The following is a 19,303-nucleotide window of genomic DNA, read 5'->3' on the forward strand; positions in this document are numbered from 1 at the left end:
AGTTTTAGGTTTTTTTCTCATGACATATTGTCATTTTAAATTCAAATTGTGCATCACATATATTAAATTATTCATTTAATTTTGATGTAAATTTTTTTTTATATAATAATTTATCATCTCAAGAAAATTTCTTACCTGGGTTACATTAATCGATCCGGGTCAAATACATTATGTCTAAGAAATATTATTTTTTCAATCAAAAATTTTTTTTTAACTTTGTATATATTTTTTTTACTTTAAAATACTTCAAATTATTCTTATTTTTTCTCTATAATGTGAGTACATCACATGTTTGTCTAGATACTTTTTAAATATTATGTTCATTCAGTCTATAAAAGTAATTGATGCATTTGTTAGACCAAATGATATTACAAGATATTATCTTAGGGATAATCATTTTTTATTTTTTAAATTAATGATATTTTAATCTCAAATCAATTTTAGAAAACATGAATGAATCTTATAATTGATCAAATAAGTCATCGATTCTATAAAATAAATATTTATTCAATTCTATATAGTCTATGTATGATTGCATTGTCTTTTTTTTTTTTCTTCATAAATAAAAATGTGCTCTTGAGATAAAAACTATGACGAATAAAACTTTGATCAAAAAGTTTTTATAATTATATCTCTAACTCATTCCATTCTACTAGAGTTATCTCTAACTCGTTCTATTCCATTCCATTACATTCCATTCAGTGTTAAGTATTAAGTTTATGATAAACTCAATCTCTCTAAACAGTGATAGTCAAAGATAATCTTCTAGAAATATATTTAAAAATTCATTCACAATAGTCGCAATCATTAGCTTTTTTTTTTTCATATTGGTTTCGATCATATTTGTCAATATCTTATACATAACTCTTATATCATTAGTGGGTTGGTGAATCATTCTTACTAAATCTCTTATTTAGTGATTTTAAAACATCTTATCCTCGAGTTCTATTGCCATCATCTCTTTTGCATAAGCCAATGCCTCAATTATTTAGAGTGTCACTCAACCCATTAATTATCACATTTTGTTGATCTCAACGAGATGATGCCTCTTTACCTCAAAGAAGTCTCATCCTAACATCGTAAATATAAAAATATTATATTATAATAAGAAAATAATAATAATAATAATTTAATTATTAAAACTTGTAAGATGATTGAATAATATATATAAAGTCTATACGACTCAAGACCTAGGCTCTTATAACATTACTTGTAAAACTATACTTCTAGTTTCATTTATATTATATATGCATGACTAATATATAATACTCTATTGTAATTTGCTTATGCTATCAATGACAATATAGTAGGAAAGCTACTATACTGTCCAGTATAGCCTTTCACTTATTTTTTTTTTTAATGTTTTTCTGATCTAATGATAAAAAAAAAAGAGGTTTAAATCGACAGTAAAGTTTTCTAAATAATTCAAGCATTTTAAAAATTTCAGAACAATACAATTAAATATAATTATGTAAAAAATTATGGTAATTTGTTGGCACATCTCATCTTTTAAATCTCTTTGCAATGGTTGTTTGAGTGCTACTCAAAGAGAACTAGTAATCTTTTTCCTCAAATATATTTTTCCTTTCCCTTTAGATGCAGTTTCATCTTTCTCTCATCCTTCTTATTTTCATAATTTAACTCTTCTATTTCATAATCTTTCTCAATACTTATATCATTTGTTTTATAACGTCATCTGACATACTTTTACATGACTCAAATGTTTAAAATGGTAGACGCTGTGTGAGATGATCTTTTTCATAAAATATACATCCAACATTTTCTAAATTATTTTTCACTCAATAATAAGTTAATTAGTAAGTCGAGTATATGTGATGATTTTATAATAAATATTATTGGTGTCGATAAAGTGAGAATAAAGATGATTGATAGAGTGGTGCATATTTTCAATATAGTATATTATAAAGATATGAAATTTTTTAATTTTTTAAGTCTTTTATAATTTCAAGGATTAGATTTTTAATAATCATACCATTTGAAATGAAGTACAATAAAGATATCAAAGAGTTGAAAATAGGTTACACGTGTAAGTGATAGTAGGTACTGATGATACTAAGATTTGTTTACAATGTAAAAAATAAAATATAATATTCATGATTTCTAGGATGTAAATGGTTGAGAGGGAAAATATCATGCTATTAAGATGGTGAGATAAAAGTCTCTCTCTCAAATGAAATAGCATAATTGATTTGATTACAGTTACATAAGGGCTAATTATATATTATAATTATAATATAGTTATCTCAGTCCTTATACTTTCAAAAGTTATAACGAAAGTGAAACATTATGATCCCTATATAAAATTAAAAATAAAAAAATTATTGGAACAACGAGATTAAATGTTTTATTTTTCTATGTAGAAGGATTTTGATGTAGCTTTTGAAAGTATATATATCAAGATGCTAAATATAACTAATTATAAAGGGTAATATGTAATTAACCCGGATATATTGGTGGGCTGATTGAAATCAAGTGTTGGACCATGAATTTATTCAATTTGTATAGTTGTGATGATTCTTTGCGTCAATAGTTCAATTTTTGTAGGAGGCAAGAAGTGGAAAAATACTCACTAAAGTAGAGATTGTTAAAGTTGGTAAATATTTTAAAGAGTCTTAATCGTATTCAAATTAATTGGGAGAGTTTTAATTAATTGAAACACCTTAGTGAATTAGGGTTTGTTCCTATAAATATATCTCAGATTTTTAAGGTTTTAACGAGAGGAAGAGTCAAGACATTTTGGTTGCTAGAGATTTTTTTTTTTTTCCAGTTTTATACAATAAGTGTACGAGGAGAGTTATACTTGAGCTATGATAACTCAAGTATCTTATAATTGATCTTATATATTAAGAAAATTAATTTTTTTCATGCGATTAGGTGAGATTTGTCAATCATGTTAAATCTTATATCAATTTTTTTATATGTTTTGATTTTATGGTTTTTTATTTTTTATTCTTTATCTTCCTCTAAACAGAAAGAGATGTACAAGCCTAAAGAAGAGATGGACGAGAGGGGAAGGAAACATAGAATATAAAAAGAGAGGAGAATCTACACGTCTTCTCATCCCTTCTACGGACTATCGAAGAGAAGCGACAATGACTCTTTGATGCTATTGATATGTTATTTGATTATCGCTATTAGAAGCTACAGGAGAGAAACAATAACATTAAATGATAGGTCGATAATGTTTGTAACACTCCTTGTTACTTCTGGGGGTAATTCAAGAGAAGCAACAATGACTATGGAGAAAAATAGCAATGTTGAGAGGGTGATCTATGGCGTTTGCTACGCTCTTTGTCGTTCCCGTGGGGCATCGAAGAGAAGCAATAATGTCTCGTTGTTACTCTTATTGGCTACAGGAGAAAAGCAATGTTAAATGGACAATCAATGATGTTCATAGCACTCCTTATATCTCATGAAGCGACAACGATTCTTGTGAACTATGGGAGAGAAACAACAACGTTCGAAGCACTCTCTTGTTGGTAGTTAGTACTCATGATTGTTTCCTTATCACTCTAGATTGCACGTCGGTTCTTCTTCACAATGAATCCCTTTTGTTTTTTGCTTTTATACAGTCAATTGATTTGACTCGATAAACTCAACTTGACTCATCTAAGTCGATCGATCTAACTTAGTCTATGAGTTAAGTCGATTCCATTATTTTTAGTGAACATATTTGATCTGACCTACTAGAGCTAATCTGGACTCTAAGATTATACGATCATACGATTGCATTTAACAACATTGATGTATTTGTAGATGTTTTTCCATCTCATTCTCTACTTTTGGAGATATAAGTTGATTATCGAGTAGGAGAGCGAGGTTTTTCCTACTAGAGCTAATATGGACTCTAAGATTATACGATCATACGATTGCATTTAACAACATTGATGTATTTGTAGATGTTTTTCCATCTCATTCTCTAATTCATCTCATTGATGAATTACTCCACTCGAAATGACCAACGTTTCTTGACTTGCATACTAAGTTGGCGAGGTTGATTATCGAGTAGGAGAGCGAGCAGTGTCGAATAGGTTTGATGGAATTCATTCGATACCCACAAGCAATCGAACAATGAAACGAGAGTGTGAGCATCACAAAATCAAATCAACAACATAATGCATTAAGTATCCTCTATTCATATTTATTTATGTAAATCGCTTATGCGACGAGAGATTACTTGGATCTATTGGACGAATAACGATGATTTTTATTAGATAGTCCCGAGCTTGTATCTATTAGACTAATAACATCTCGATTTTTAGTAGATTACTGGATCCACTGGACCAATAACATCACGATTGCTACCGCAGTCTCGAGCTTTGAACTACGAGTGTAAAGATAGAATAGAGGAGCAAGACTGAATGAATATGCCAATCATCGGGTTGGGTCAAGCAGGTTGAATTTGAATCGAATCCGACTCGATTTAGATCAGGGAATGGACGACTTGAAACATATCATGCGTGTCATTCGAAATGTTCATCTTCTTTTCCCCATAAACGGAAATAATGCATTGGAAATGCAAGGAGAAACGGATTCCGCTGATTCGCGCGTCACGCAGCCTCTTCCTCGGCCACATTCAACTTCCTACGCGGCATACCCGCTGCGCCAATCTTTCTGATGATTGGTGAGCTAAAATCAAAGCGAGTGGGGACCATCGGTGGGCCCATGTGCCTTTTCACAGGGTGATTGGGAGGGTATTGTGAGATTAGGTACGTAACAATTTCTGAGATGGAGATAAACCCGACGGAGTACTGCGCTGGGGGAACGAGCTGTCTCTTCACCACTCCGCTTCGGAGCCCCAAATGGCGAAGGCCGCGACTCCTCTCGCGGCGAGAGCGAGCGCGCTTTCTCGCTCTTCTAATCCCGTCCCCGCGCACCCCCCGCCGTCCTTCCACATACTGCCCCTTGCCTTGCCCACGCCTCCCCTTCTCCATCTCCCCTTACACCCATCAGTCGGTAAGCAAGTTCTCCCCTCACCTCGCTTCTTCTATATTTCTTTGTTCCTGTAGGTGTGTTTGGGCTAACTCGAATTAATAGTTTGGATTATGCGGATTTGTTTACTTCGATACCTAAGGAGTATGATTATTCTTTGAATTTATATTTGGGTTTTTTTTTTTTTTTTTTTTTTTTTTTTTTTTTTTTTCTATTTTATGGATGTTCCGTCAAATTCTTGGCTTTCCGCTTTTCGTGGGTTAAAGTGTATCTTTGACCATCTCTGGTTAGGGTTTCTTGAAAACAAGAATCTCGTGCTCGAGTCTGAGTAAAATACTTTTGCCGGAATCTGAGTGTAATTGTTGTTTGATTTAGGTGTGTTGGTCACTCCTAAGTGTAAGGAAACGCTTATTTTGTTCGTGGCACTAGTTTGAGCTCTGTAGTTCCTTACTTTGTTTGAATAAAGAATCTTTCGCCGTCCAAATTCTAAAGTCTTCTTAACAAAAAGAGGACATGCTACTCAAAAATGGAACCTGGTTGACGTTGGAATTATGGTGGTTAAAGGAGAAACAGCACATCAGATGACCCGATGAAGGCCAAAACTTTAAAAGCATCAGTAAATAATCAACTAGAAAGGCAATGATCACACAGACATCAATTATCTTATAACATCTGGGATAAAATGATTTACCCAAAAAGCAAGGAAAAAGCTAGGATAATGGTAAAACTAGGCCATTGTGTTGTTGGAGATTGGGAGGTTAATGTTGACAATGCATAATAGAAGCTGGATATGGGACTAAGCCCTGCAAGGGTATAAGTCAGGGATAAGTCAAGTAGGGTTTGGATCGTGAAGGTAAATCAATGAGTGGTCTTGAGTTGGCAAACTTCTTCCATTTTTGGTGAACCCTCGTACCCGGAGAGTATATAAGCCACTTCATATTATGGTCATGATGATCAAACTAGTGTCATATTAGGAATCTATCTCATGCTGCATAAAGAGGTGGTCTTTTCACTTAACCTTATGGAAGGTTTAGAATTTTATATACTTATTCTCATTACATATCTTCTCTTTGACATGTTTGCTTTGTACACCATTACCACTTATGAACCATGCATTAGTGAGGAGCTATAGCAAACCGGTCAAATTTGCTTAAGCTTTAGATTTCTGCTCCTTTTTGCCATCTAATTTCTCCTGTGCTATCTGTTTGTATGATGCAATCTGCACACACATTATTATGGTGTTACCTGGATATTAACTTGTATTGATTCAGGAATACACATGAATTCTTTAGATGACAAATTACCTTCTAAAGCTTTTCTCCTCTGTAGTTAGATATAGATGCAAATCAAGGTTGAAACCAAAAAATTATGGTATCAGAGCTCAAGCATCCAGTGTTGGGGCTGGGAACTATGGAGGAGAGAGAGAAGAAAACAGCCACAGCAATCTCATGGATGGTTCTACCAGTGAGAATTCATCTAAATAGTGAGTTGTATACTATTCATTTTAAGTGTCCTCTTGTTATTATTTATCCACCATAGTTAATGGTTCATGAAATTATTTTTTATCTATTACCAAGTTTGGTTGTAGTTAATGGTGCATGAAAGTTCACTAAGTAATACAATTTCACAAAAGACAATAATTAAGCACTTCAATGGATTACATGTGTTTATCATTAAAAAAGTCCGTATGAAAACCTCTGTTTTCTTTTTGTTTGCTTCATAATGTTATTTTTGGATTTGACGTTTCTCTCCCATAGTATTGATCTAAGATGTGTGAAAAAAGTAAATAAAGCAAAAAGAAAAAAAAAAAGAAGGTAAGAAGCTAAAAACTTCATCTGCTTTAAAACATAAACCAAGTAGAATCTGTGAACCTTCGAAAACTTCTACCAGGATTTTTGTTCTCTGTACTCCATAGCATATACACCTGATTTTTATGTGTAATTCACAAAAATCTTGCAAGCAATTGGACACTTCTTGATAACATTAATTTACTTTTATATTCACTTAGGTGATGCCTTTGTAGGACTTAATATCCGTCTAGACACAAGTGATAGAAGATTTACTATTTGATATTCTTTGCAATATTTAGATGAAGAAAATTGTATATTTTTGTTGAGCATCATAGATGTAAGTTAAGAAACTAATTTATGTATGACTTAATTTGTATTTTATAACATGGCAGCCAAAAGTCTCTTTCTGGAGTCAATTACCAGCTGTCTATTGCTGGTGTCCTATTTGTTTCTGCAATAGCATTTGCACTTATTGTTTCCTTGAAGGGTGGTCCTTCTGCTCTCATAGCAACGCTTGCAAAATCAGGATTTACAGCTGCATTCACACTCATATTTGTTTCAGAGATCGGAGACAAGGTAATCAATTTATAAAATAGCTACTAGACCTGTTTTTTGCTTGTATAGTTATTGCTCATGTAATATCATCAATAATTTGTAAAACTACAATTGTCCTTTGATTCGTTCTTTTTCAAATTTATCTAGACACCGTTTTTGTTATCTTAAGTTTGAAATTAATTTGCTTTCTCAACCAAGAATTCTAGGGTTACATGCTAGTGAACTTGGTAGGCTCGTTTGAGTATATATATCAAATGTTAATGTTATATGTCTGTTCACATAATTCTTTCTAGATCTCTACTTTTGTCTCTCTGTGTAATGGCTGAACCTGCTGAGAGAGAGTGTGTGTATGGGATGTCTATGATGGTTCCAGTTAATCAGTTTCTTTTAATGTTTGAGTTGCTTCTATGAAACTTGAAGTCTCCTCTTGATAATTAACTTATTTTTTAAACCGGTCAAGGAGTATTTGACATCGTCAACTGAAAGTCATTGTGTCCATGGTTGGCACATGCCGGCATTGTCCCATAACCTTGCCCACACACTAGGTGCAAGTGCCCATGTTCACTCATTAAATGTGTGGCATGTGACAAACACAACTACCAAAGCACATTTAGGTACCAAAGCCACGACAACCTGAACCTGCTGCACCATGCCATTAGGAAATTTGGCGATGGAACTGCTGCTATAAAGTATAAAGTTAACATTTTTTAAATGATTATTTAGGTTCATAATTCTTCTACCGGTCCCATCTAGTGCCAGTTCAGGTGCATTAACTGATATTCCTGACTATACCTACAGATATCCATATGTGTTTCAACTTACATTTATAGGATGATTTACTTCTTAAATGATTATGTTATGGGCTCACATAGTTACATTTTCAAGAATTTGCATCTATAGTTGTTGTTTTCTTCTTGTCTGGTTTATCTATTATGCATCTTAACTTCAAATTGACTACGTTCAGATTCTGTTACTGATATACAGAAAAAAGTGACGGACTCTAGTCTTTTTTTGCAGACATTTTTTATTGCTGCATTATTGGCGATGCAATATGACAAAGCAATGGTATATTACTTGACCTGTTAATTGTTTATACATTCTTATCTAGGTGCTTACCTTGGGCTTTGAGTTAGATTCATGTGCATCCGTTTTATGATAGTGTCTGCTTCAACTTTGAGCGATCTAATGCTTAATGTCAATGCAAGATGTAGAAAGGGATACTTCTTGATACTTTCAATTAAGAGAGCCTTACAGAATTTATAGGGGTACAAGCTTGACAAATGAAGAAACTAAAGCATACAAAATCAGGAAACTAATCTCCCAAAAAAGGAGAAAATTTACAGAATCTGGAAGGTAATCTATTTGAAATAAAAAAAAATCTTCAAAATTGGGAAAGTAATATCCTCTTGATGAACGAAGAAACTAAATCATAAAAATTAGGAAACTAATCTCCTGAAAAAAGGGAAAATTTACAAAATCTGGAAGGTAATCTCCTTGAAATTAGAAAAATAATTTCATCGAAATTGGGAAAGTAATATACTCACATAAGAGGAAATAATCTCCATCAATAAACACTCCTCAAGCTGGTGAGTAAATATTTTCCATTCCCAGGTTGCCAGTAATATCTTGAAAGAAACGACTTGGAAAATCTTTAGTCAGAATATTAGTGAGTTGCCGAGTTGTCTACTTATGGATACATAGGTCATAGGAAATATTGATCATTCCATTATCAGTATTTTCTTTAATAAAATGTCGATCTACTTCACATGTTTTGTTCGTTCATGTTGAACTAGATTTTACACAATGCTAATAGCTGACTTATTATCACGATATAGTTTCATATTTCCGTCCCATCTTACTCCCAAATCATCAAGGATTATTTTCAACCATAATAACTCACAAATACCATGTGCCATGTCTCTGAATTCTGTCTCTGCACTAAATCGAGCAACTACCGACTTATTTTTTACTTCTCCATGTCACCAAATTTCCTCCTAAGATGGTACAGTAGCTGGAGTTTGATCTTTGATCAACAACTGATTCAATCTAGCCTGATCTGCATCAGTGTAGGCTTCTACAATATATTCAACTGCCATTGCTTCTAAATAAGATGCATTTTCCTGGAGTGAACTTCAAATATTGTAGAATTCTATGAGTGACCTTCAAATGAACCTCTTTAGGAAAACTCACTATGCTGATTGCATAAGCAATATCAGGTCTTGCATAAGATAAATAGATGAGATTCCCAACGAGTCTTTGAAATCTCCCCTGTCTGCTGACATGTCATCTATAGCATCTCCTAATTTGTGATTTTGTTCAATAGGTGTATTAGCTGATTTGCATACAAGTATTCCTGCTTCAATGATATATTTTTGTTAGAAAACAAGAATTCCTTTCTGAGCTATCTCAACACCCAAAAAATATTTGAGCTTTGCCAAATCTTTGATCTCAAACTCTTTGGCTAGTTGATCTCCGAGTTTCTTAATTTCTTCAAGATTATCACCAGTAATAATTATATCATCAACTTATACAATCAAAGCTGAAATTTTACTAATTGGTGACCTTTTAATTAAAAGAGTACGATCACCTTGCTTCATATCTTACATTGCCTGTGTGAATCTATCAAACCATGTTCTAGGAGATTGTTTTAGTCCATTGATGTCTTTCACAATTTGTAGACATTATTATTTTTAAATCCTTAATCAAATCCTGGAGATGCTTCCATATACTTCTTCCTCGAGATCACCCCATGTAAGAAAATATTTTTAACATCTAGTTGCTGCGTAGACCAACCAAGATTAGCCGCTAAAGATAGTAGTACATGTATGGTATTCATTTTTGCAATCGGAGCAATAGATCTCGTATGTTTGAGATAGCCTTTGGCCGCAAACTTAGTCTTATACCTTTCTGAAGTACTGTCAGCTTTATATTTTACCCAAATACACATAGAGCTCGAGGATCAAGTTTATCACGATGTTGAGAATGACCATGAATAAAAGAGAAAATAAAAAATCTTTGGTGCGATATGACTAAAATCATGAAAATTGAGAAAAAAAGGGAAAAAACTCTGTAAAATAGTAATTAAAGCTTTGTTTTCCAAATCCTTCGATGGTAATTGATTTATTAAATAAGTAACAGCTAATACTACTTCTCCCCTATATGTCTTAGGCATCTTTTTTAAAATAGCAATGCATGTGTTACCTCAAGAAGATGATGATTCTTTCTTTTAACAATGTTTTGCTTTGGAGTATCCATGATCATAGACTTATGTTTCGCCTAGAGCGGTACGAAACAGGCAGCACGTACTGGTCCAAGTGCCAACCGATATGTAGACCGTCCTTGGTCTGGTCCGCCATATAAAGGGAAAGTGAGAAACCCTAAATCCCACTTCTATGTCGCCTTCACTTCTCATGCAGTCATGACTGATGTTGCAACTTCTTGCTATGACTTCCCGCCTCCATCTTCTCATTGCGACCGACGATCACTACTGGCAATCTTTGCTTGCTGCAACCTTGCTGAACATCACCACGCACGATCTTTGCCCTAATCAATGTTTGTTGTACCACTCGAGTCGGTATAGTACAGGCAGGACGAATGGATCTGATTGGTGATCGAGACATGGATTGCCCAAGTGCTCGTCGACATGCACCAGCATACCATGTGTTAGTATACCGGTACAGGTCAGCATGTACCAACTTGGCAAATCATTGTGACGGGTTCGGTACCTGAAATGACAAACCTTGCCCCTAATCACCTCTCAAGTATGCCTCTTCTCCTCTTCCACTTCCTCCTTCCTCCTCCATCTCATCCTCTTCTTTCCTCTTCCTCCTTCCTCCACCGTCCCTTCCTCTTCTCCCTTTTTTTCTTCCTCTCCGAAACTCTAATACCTATTGGTGTATGTGTGTTGGTACACTGATACTGACCAATATGTACTGGTCTGACAAATCTCAGAAAGGGGTTTGGTACCTAAAACAGCAAACCTTGTCCATGACAATTGATGTATTATTCCTTTAGTTTTTTCTTCTGTTACCTGATGTAAGACTTTTGATTTGAACGCCAAAGTGGGTTTGAATCATTTTATGAAATTTAATGAAGATTGAACTAAAATCAGATTTTTTTTCAAAAGATAAAGCCAGATTTTTTTTCAAAAGATAAAGCCATGTCATTCGAGAATAATCATCAATGAAAGAAACATACCAATGAGCTACAGGAATATTTGGGATCCATGAGGGACCCCAAACATCATTATGAATCAATGAAAATGGATGAGATGATTTCTTATTACTTACTAGACATGAAACGCCTTATTGTTTAGTCAATTGACAAACGAACGTCACAAAAAAAATCATTGACATCTAAGCCTTGAAATAACAATGGAAACATGTTTTTTGATAAGGAAAAGATGGATGTCCAAGACATAGATGATGAAGCCAACTTTGAATTTTATTTAATGATTCTTTTTTCTGAAAGATAGGATTATAATAAATAGTTAATGCCATTACCACTGCATTATTCAAGATAGTAGAGCCCCACCTTTTCTATGGCATCCAATCGTCCTCCCCGTAACCTGATCCTTGAAAGTATTACAGGATTAGATAGAAAAAAAAGTTACACTATTTTAAATCTCTAGTAATTTGATGAATTGACAAAAGGCATACTGATAGACTAGGCATATGCAATTGAGACTTTAAGGAAATGAGGGTGTTAGTGCAGTTATACCTTGGCCTGCAGTAGTGGTTAAACCAAGGTTTGTTGTATCGCTCGAGTCGGTACAGTATGGAGTGGTATGTACCAATCCAATTCGTCATTGAGATATGGCTCGCCCAAGTCCTCATAGGCACGTCCTAGTGTATTATGTGTCGGTACACTGGTACAAATCAGTACGTGCTGTACCGACAAATCTCTGAGACGGGTTCAACACTCGAAATTGTGAACCTTGGGTTAAAGTTAAACTACCATTAGCTATAACTTCCCGATTTTAGGACATGGGCTGTAGGATTGAAAGTGGTAAGATGAGTTGGTCATATGGTCAGTGGCTCTTGAATCAATCACCCAAGATTCGTACCAGTAATCTTTAGAGGCATTTAAAGCATAAGAAATAAGATACTTACCTGATTGAGCTAGAGAAACAAAAGACACCATGTTTGTTTAGTGAAGTGAGGAAACTTTGAAGCTTTTCAGTCTTCTTTTTATTTAGCTCCTCAATCTCAATGTTATCAGACACCGAGCTTCCATGGATAGAGGTATCCTTAGACTGAGTGTAGTTTACTTGGCCTCCTCGTTGTTCATACAATTGTTGAATTCGATTCCCATCATTCTTTTCATAGAATCGTGGTTTTCCATGTAACTGCCGACATGTCTCCTTGTTTTGTCTTGGTTTCTAGTAATTAGTACACCAAAGGCCATCTTTGTTGTGTGGCATTTTAGATGACTCACCTTTTCCAGGATCAATGTTAGACGCTGAACCATTATGAGTGATCAAATGACTCTTGATTGTCTAACATGACATTCCTCCTTCCTTGGTTGATGACCGAGAAGACTTCATCTAGGGGTGGTAGGGTTTTCCAAGTACTTAAATACGTTCTTGATCATATTCCACATTAAGTCTAGCTAAAAATTCAAGATACTTTTTCTTTCAACAATTATTAGTTACATAGCAACATTTTTACTATGCTCCATAACATTTTGGTAATAATCAAGTTTAAGCCATGATCCTTGATTCCTTTCATAATATTGTAGTACTCAATTACATAGAAAGTACCTTTATTTGTGGAATGAATCTTGATCTTAATTTCGTAGATCTGAGCAACATCTTTGACTTTAGAATATGTTGTAAATAGAAACATGTACGTTCCTAATCTCTGGATGCGTTGGCTTCCAAAGCCATGTCATGATCATCGAATCTTTGTCACCCTGGCAACAAACTTTGGGTCATCTTCTGTGACACCCCCAATTAGTCCCACATCTGAAGTGGGCAATGACTAAGATTGACTTATAAGGGTCTGACGAGTGTACTTTGATAACTCCAGCTTAGGCATTTTGGTCAGTGGTTTGGAAATTAGCCTATTAGACTTAGGTCGTGACATCTTCGCTTGGTATTATTAGTCCAATTAAGTGCCTTAATTTTCCTTTTCCTTTTAGAAAAGTGGACACAAGTCGGGAAGATACCTAATAGTTTTGAGCCTAATGGAGGGATGAATTTTTTTAAGTTCACTATGGAATGGTTTGATTAAGGACAAAACTAGCAAAGGTTTGGGTTGAAGAAGACACGAGGAGAAAAAGAGAGATTTTGGGCCAATGAAGAAAGAAAAGAGCTTTTGGCCTGGTATCAAATAGACTCTAATGCCATGTATAAAAAGGAATACTTAATACTTTCGATTAAGAGAGCCTTACAGAACTTATAAGGGTACAAGTTTTACTAGTGAAGAAACTAAAATATACAAACTCAATAAACTAATCTCTTGGGAAAAAAAAGGAAACTAATAATTACAATGGGAAGATAATCTTCTTGAAATCTGGAAAATAATTTCTTCAAAATCGGGTAAGTAAATTTCCTCACAAAAAAAGAAATAATCTCCAAAATCACCACAAGCTTTTGAAATGGATCAAAAGCTTTTTTAGTTAAGTTGCTTTTTTCCAAACAATTACCAAATTTCATAAATGATAATAATTGCTGATGCTGATGCCTTTATTCTCTTAGTTTCATATTTGATGAATATGTAAATTTTTGTTCCTGTATATCTTGTAATGGTTCGTATTCTTTTCTTTTCTTTGATGTCCACTTGACCATCAGGTTTTATTTGGTTCGATGGCTGCTCTTTCTCTTATGACAGTCTTATCTGTGGTAATAGGACGGCTATTCAATTCTGTACCAGCCCAGTTCCAGACAAGTAAGTTCTAGATGATGGTATGGTCAGGTCCAAAAGACCAAAATTATAATATGAATAAACAGAAGAATGCATGGTGTCTGAATGAATTGAATATTTAAATTAGAGACACATTTTCTTATAGATATTAATAAAATGCCTAAGTGACTGTAATTTACCAATGGCGTAGATAGATATTTTTTTGCCAACAGATGCCTAGCATGCTACTCTTGTGATTCTTATCCATCAGTGCAATGCTTCATGGTACTTACAAACAAGCAATTTTTTAGCACTACCCCTTGGAGAGTATGCAGCAGTGGCTCTTCTAACATTCTTTGGTTTGAAGTCAATAAAAAATGCATGGGAAATTCCATCAGATGCTGATACAAATAGCAAAGAGAAATCTGAACTTGGAGAACTTGTTGAAGCTGAGGAGCTTGTGAAGGAAAAGGTTAAGATAGCCTGAGAAGTTTATATTTTGTACTTGTTAATACATTAACTTTATCTTTTTTCAAATTTATCAGTTCTATGCCATGTTGTGCACCATGAGGGAGAGTTCACTGCCATCTATCGTTATGTTTGTTGTTATTGGAATTAGCTACAATCCTTGGTATGATAAACTAATCAATTCTGATGTGCCTTTCAGTAGAGTCCATTTAGCAATAGGTCTTTGAAAGCAAGGGCTTGAACCAGGGAAACTATTGCAAATTAATTCACAGCTTGAGGGATTAAATAATTAAAAGCAACACAGTTGATTAGTTAATATGATATTTGCACCCTGTTCTTCTAGGTGACATTTAAAAGTAACACAGTTGTAGCCCATGTGCTCAATTTGATAAGTTTCGTGTATTCAATAGTATAATGGGAAGCAAAAAATTCTCAAATTTTATTGTTTGTTGTGGTAACTTCTTTGTCTCATTTTGTTGAATATGAAAAATGAGATTACCAATGCATGGATGGAATTTGATTTTGTTCTTACAAGAATCTTTTGCTAAATGTGCTTACTTCTGTTTTACTTATTATTGTAGTTCATCTGGTAGAATGTATGATCCACATTTTAGTAGTATTTTATGATTTTACGAATTAGACTAACTTTCCTATATTATGCCACATTTTTCCTTTCAGATCATTTGCTTTTTGTCTCGGAGCCTGGACATGTGCACTATGTGCATTCAATGAAACTTCTCTTTTTTCTTTCTTGTATTTTGCTTTATTACCATTTGATGATTTCTCTTTGTTATTTTACATGCATATCAGCTTGTAAATATTTTCTGACTGAATGATAAGAAACGGGATATCATCATAATCCCTTTTTAATTCTGCTTGATATTTATATTCATGAATGTATGAGGACAGACATGAAGAATGTTTTCTCTAATCACCTTCTTTTCTGTCTCCTCCCTTTCGGTGTTCTAATTAGGTCTTTAAAGTTCTCAAAGTAAATGAGAAGAATTTATTTCTGTCAGTATCCTTTCTGTGTCTCTACTATGTCGTCGACCATGAACTTGTGATTCTTCGTAATTCTAGTGGATTGCACTGGCTCTTTCCTTACAGTATGAAAGCCCTAGAAACATGTCTGACCCTATTGCTTATCAGTGCTGTAAATCTTCTTTTTTAGAATATCTAAACCAATTTAATCAAGGTGATGATTTTGTATGAAAAGCTTTCTCCCCGACATAATCCATTTTTTTCCATCTCGAACTGACTTTACAAATGGAGGGCTGTCTGAAGTAGCTCCACACTTCTACTACTTGGAGACTGGGTCATGCGGATGCCATTCCAGAATTGAGAATACTGTGGGTTAACTTTTATGTCATCCAGAAATTTATTTTGTTGCTCTCCTCATTGTAATATAGCTTCCTAGATAACAATTTAATCAACATAACAAATTAAGATGCTATCCTATTGGGTCATGTTAATGCTGATTGAATGTACCTTTTTCAAGAACTCATACCTGATTTTTGTTTATATAGGTAAAGAAGTAAGGCCAATCACTTTGGTGTATTCATGTGGAAAAAGTTATGATTGGTGGCTTGATCCTTTAGTACAAGTATTAACATTAATCTAATTGACATTTTTCATCCATGTGGTAATGGTGGCACTATTAATTGTTTATTTAAGTTTAGTGTTATGGTACATGGCAACTGTAAATGAAACTTTATTTGATTTGATTAGCTTATTGTTAACAAATTGAAGCAAATGTTTTTGTTGACATTGTTAGGCAATTCTATACAAGTAATTGAGAAGGTTGTTTGTGCTTGATCATTACAATTACACATATTACCAATTTGTATAATGGTGAGATTCAGGAAGCTAATATTTCAATCTTATTTTCTTCACGATGGTTGTATGTTATAGTACCATGTGATATAGATCTGTTTTTAAAGTAAGTGTTATAACATTTTCCATTGTTTGATGGAATCTTAATGCACTCAGGTAGCAAAAAAGCTTACAAATCCTTTTGAAGTCCTATGGAAGTCTTTCAGCCTTGTGTTCTTTGCGGTGAGCATTTTTTTGACATTTATCTTTATCTTCCTTTGTGAAGACACCGAAATCGAATGCATTTTATGAAAAAACTCGAGCGGCAGCATATTTAAACATGTCATCTCAGTAAAATGTACATTGCTTGTACAATTTGTTGAAATATGTTTCTAGGAATGGGGTGACCGCTCAATGCTGGCAACAATTGCTCTTGGGGCTGCACAGGTGTGGTTGTACGAATATGCATATGATTATCTTAAATATCCAGCATATATAGCAGCAAATATCATCATTCCAAGTTCATATTTTTTTTCAGTCTCCTTGGGGGGTAGCTGGTGGAGCTATTGCCGGACACCTAGTTGCCACATCTATTGCAATCGTAGGTGGAAGTTTTCTTGCCAACTACATTTCCGAGAAACTGGTAGGTCCTCATCGTTTATTTTTTATCTCACAAGTTGTCTGATTGAAATAATATCTAGGTTCGGATCTGGTTTGTGCTATGCTAAAAGATGACATTTAATTTTCAGGTTGGTTATTTAGGTGGTGTCTTATTTCTAATTTTTGCTGTGGCTACACTTCTTGGAGTTTTCTAATAGCTGGAAAGACATGACATTTTATTCTAAATCCATTGAAGAAACATTCTGTGTTCCAACGATACAACACAGGAATAAGGGGATTGTAAGGTGAGGTATATGTTCTTCCCCATGAGTTTAATTGTTTGGTTTCATGGTCAGGTTATTCGTTCTTGTGAGTTTAAGACGTTGGTTTCACCTGAAGAAACACACTGTGAGGTAGCCTGTAGAGTAATACGATATGTTACACCAATTTTACCTTCAAATATGGCCTGAGACACTGAGCTTAAGCATTGTGTTGAAACAAATGGAACTGTGAGCAGAGCTTGGCGGTCCTTTCTTTTTTTAATTTTTATCTACTGAGATGTTCATGTGAAATGTATGGATTTAGTCTAATAAGAGAAGATACGTTCGCTTTCTAGCACCTATAGGGTTGTCTCGGACAGATGTTGGCTTTGAGTTGGACTAATTATCAATAGGTTATGTTGCATGGGGCTGTTTGTAGACATTGCTATGTTATTTTACTTCCGTATGTCAGATTTTCCCGGTTATTCAAATGGTTTATCGTTGTCTTCTATTTTACAGCATATAGTAGTAGAACCTCTTCCATCCTGTTTTCTTAGAAGTAACATGTCTAGTGGTTTTTAATTTTACTTATCTAAAGATTGTAGACTGTTTAAGATATGCATGGTCCAGCGGGTTGCAACTATACTTGAATGTGCAAATATTGGGAAAAAAGTGAAAGTTATTATTATAATGAGTGAGATGACTTTTCTTTAGAAAAATAGTAAAAAAAAGGGGGGTAACTTTAAGAAGTTATTATTATAATGAGTACATAAAAGTTTCATATTCAAAGTCATAAGGTCGTCCTTTGTTACTCTTAGATGTGCGGTCAATCATACCAAAAAGGAAAAACAAGCATTTTACCTTAAAAAAGGTCCTCAGTTTTAGTCAAATGACCTTTCCTTAATTAGTTTTTATTTGAGGTATTTTTTTATCATTTTGATAAAAATATCCCTTGGTTCTCCATCAGTTGTCTTCTTCGTCGTTGGCCTGGTATCTATCGTGAGTGGCGTCTTCGTCGTTGGCCTGGTATCTATCGTGAGTGGCGTCGTCTCCTTCCTTTTTCTTTTTCCTTTCTTCTCCTCCTCCCTTCCTTTGATGCGCCTTTATGTAGCATCGCATTTGAGTGGCAGTCTTATCCTTCTTTTTTATTGCCTATGTAGCATCGGTAGAACGTGGGCAAGTGGTGAAGGACCTGTGCCGAATGAGAGGAGCGCTTGGATGTGTGGTTGGGGGGCTCGTCGGTAGGTGGTGTGGTGGGTGGCGTAGAGGATGGCTAACTAAGTAGCAAATGAGGGAATAAGGAGGTCGTTGTGACTGTGGCCTTGTGGGGGTGGGGGGTCATAAGGTTGTCGCCCTTGTACCTTAAACCCTTCTCCAACTGTCGCTTCGTGGACAGTGCTATATAGACAAAAGAGGAAGGAGATAAGGTTATCGTCATGGGCAACACTACACAACAGGCGTTGTCACTTACGGTGAGAGCAGAGAGTTGGCAATAGCACAAGTGACGATAATTGGTCTATTGGTGGAGGGCAGAATTTATTATTTATAATTTCTTATTAAAATTAAATATTTCTAAGATAGGCTTTAGTAAATAAACATATATGTTCTCAATTTATAATTTAATTGTAATAAAATCTTTTCACTCCGAACTTATAACCCCATTTCTTTCTTCTTCTTTTTTTTTCTTCTTTATCTCCTCCTTCGGTTAATCATGAGGTGATATAAAATGATAAAAAAGACATAACTAAATGAGATGAATTGAAGATGTGATATAAAATGATAAAAAAGACATAACTAAATGAGATGAATTGAAGATGTGATATAAAATGATAAAAAAGACAACTAAATGAGATGAATTGAAGATTGAATAAGGTGAGATGAGTAGTATTTGATATTTGTTATGATGAATTAATATTTTTAGGATTATATCCATTATCTAATAGTCCAAAATATATCATCTTCTTCTGTGTCAATTATATTAACTCAAAAGATGTCATGTTTTAGACTTTTGCAAACTACG

The 19,303-nt window shown here is 34.3% G+C and overlaps 1 protein-coding gene across 2 annotated transcripts; it reads left to right on the forward strand.

The window, feature by feature from the left end:
- The first annotated feature begins 4,777 nt into the window (after nucleotides 1–4,777).
- On the forward strand, nucleotides 4,778–17,507 carry LOC135652677 (GDT1-like protein 2, chloroplastic). Of its 2 annotated transcripts, none has more exons than XM_065173812.1 (10): nucleotides 4,778–4,977; nucleotides 6,283–6,436; nucleotides 7,136–7,319; nucleotides 8,316–8,363; nucleotides 14,092–14,188; nucleotides 14,455–14,615; nucleotides 16,601–16,666; nucleotides 16,820–16,870; nucleotides 16,962–17,066; nucleotides 17,173–17,507. In XM_065173812.1, the coding sequence occupies exons 1-10, from the start codon at nucleotides 4,824–4,826 to the stop codon at nucleotides 17,236–17,238; spliced, it is 1,086 nt and encodes a 361-aa protein (XP_065029884.1). In that variant the 5' UTR covers nucleotides 4,778–4,823; the 3' UTR covers nucleotides 17,239–17,507. The 2 variants fall into 2 exon arrangements, with proteins under 2 accessions (XP_065029884.1, XP_065029892.1); XM_065173820.1 differs by having other exon boundaries at nucleotides 4,837–4,977; nucleotides 6,287–6,436.
- Nucleotides 17,508–19,303: the final 1,796 nt, after the last annotated feature.

Source organism: Musa acuminata, chromosome BXJ1-4 (assembly GCF_036884655.1).
Source record: "Musa acuminata AAA Group cultivar baxijiao chromosome BXJ1-4, Cavendish_Baxijiao_AAA, whole genome shotgun sequence".
Lineage (NCBI taxonomy): Eukaryota > Viridiplantae > Streptophyta > Magnoliopsida > Zingiberales > Musaceae > Musa > Musa acuminata.